We start from the raw sequence: 1,825 nt of genomic DNA, 5'->3' as shown, positions 1-1,825 counted from the left end.
AACTTCCAAAAAGAAGGTCAAAGAGCCACAGACTCCCAAAAGGAATCATGTAGAAGTACCCCCACAAACTCCAGACGTCTTTAAAACTCCAAAAGTGATAGCTCAAATCACAGAAGAGGAGTATCAAGCGGCTGCTGATGAGCTAGCCGAGGAGCAAGACGAAGAAGAGATAATGAAACAGAAGTTGAGCCGTGTGGAAATCGATGGAATCAAGTATAAATTTATTAANCNTGGAGNCCCTGACAAAATCCTGAAAAGAAAAACTATGAAAATGAATACACAATTTGAATTCGCGCTTCTTCGCAGCAAATGGACTAGAAAACTCGCAGTCGGCCACTTGACCACTCGATACATCTTCGCTTTTTCGATGTGGTTTTTCTCATTTCAGGGATGTTTCTTCAATTTTTTTCATTTTTATGTGAATCTACATAATTCTCAGCACAAAAAAAACCTGAAACGATATTTTTACCCTTTTATGATAGCCCAATCGATCTCCAACACCATTAGAATCCTCTGACGTCTTCCTGTGATTATTGAACCCGTCGTGGAGCGATAACTGTTGTTTGTGGAGTTAGATGTATATCTTCGCCTATTATCTTTTCTTTAAAAAAATATTTTTTTCAATACATTGCTCATCTTAAAAGCCTTATTTACCCTTGCATTCTGAAAGGACACGACTCATAAAAGTGGCCTATCCTGTGACAACTGTGGCATTGCCTGTCCGATGGCGCCGACCCTTGATGGCATTTATCGAGCAGTACCTTTCTGTACATCAAATGGAAGCCTGCGTGGTTGTGGTCAGTCATTTTGGGCTTTTCAGACATGAAAACGGCACGGGAGTTGATGAAAACCTTCATGATGAATACGAACACTGAAAGGAAAATCGATATATTATCCTGGTACGGAGCTGTGACCATTGTCAAAGGCCCAACTACAGCAACCTAAGAAATATTTGCATTTTCTGGATTTTTTTTTTCACTATTATCATGTCCGACGCCGATTTACCTTCGGGCCGAAAATGTTTTCAAAGGCGCACAGCCGGTCCTGAAGAGGAAACGGATACGGTTTTTAACAACAACTTCATGCGCCTTTAATACAGTACTTCGGAATTGTTTTATTTTGACCAATGTAAGGCAGTTTTTCAACTTTTTAAGAAATTTATTTATTCATGAGAATCTGAAGAATTTCAAGCAAAAAATATTGGAGAAATAGGCAGAAATAAATTAATTCCGAAGTACTGTATTAAAGGCGCATGAAGTTATTTGTAAAAACCGTAATCGTTTCCTATTCAGGACCGGCTATGCGCCTTTAAAGAAAATATAAACGACAAGGTTTATCAGCGCCAGACAAGGATAATATTGGCCGTTGCTGAAGGTACCAACTACAGTAACCTAGAAAATTATATTTTTTGGATTTATTTTCTCGTTTTCTATTGATTTTCCTCCAGAAAAGTCAGCTGAAAAATTGAGCAAAAAATCCTAAAAATAAAAGTATTTTTGGGTTACGGTAGTTGTCGTTGTGGGACCTTTTTTCACTCACTTTTCTTGGTAACTCCACTGCTGAGATTGTGATTCAAATCGAACGGATCCTCAACACAAATCGGTCGAGGCCACTCCTTTTCCATCTTCGACAGTGTCATTTCTCGTCGACATTGAACCACAAAGTTTCGGAAATCGAATCGAGAATAATAGTCGAAATAGCCAATGAGCAATTGTGCACACGACTCCTTGTTCTTTGGCCACGACTTCAGAAGAGCTTCCTCGACCTGTGCATAAGATGTATCCCAGTTCTCAACCATCCTCTTCTCTCTGTTATCACTTCGAAA

General features: G+C 39.1%; 1 protein-coding gene across 1 annotated transcript; it reads right to left on the bottom strand.

Moving 5' to 3' along the window:
* Positions 1–469: 469 nt before the first annotated feature.
* CBG25098 lies at positions 470–1,798 on the bottom strand (the record flags this gene model as incomplete). The annotated part of the gene is made up of 3 exons (XM_002648663.1): positions 470–601; positions 655–871; positions 1,540–1,798. Coding segments are annotated over 3 exons (608 nt in total), but the record flags the coding sequence as incomplete, so codon positions are not given.
* Positions 1,799–1,825: the final 27 nt, after the last annotated feature.

This window comes from Caenorhabditis briggsae, assembly GCF_000004555.2.
Source record: "Caenorhabditis briggsae AF16 supercontig from assembly CB4, cb25.NA_425, whole genome shotgun sequence".
NCBI classification, from domain to species: domain Eukaryota; kingdom Metazoa; phylum Nematoda; class Chromadorea; order Rhabditida; family Rhabditidae; genus Caenorhabditis; species Caenorhabditis briggsae.
Note: the sequence above shows the minus strand (reverse complement) of the source record. Positions and strands in the feature narration are given on the sequence as shown.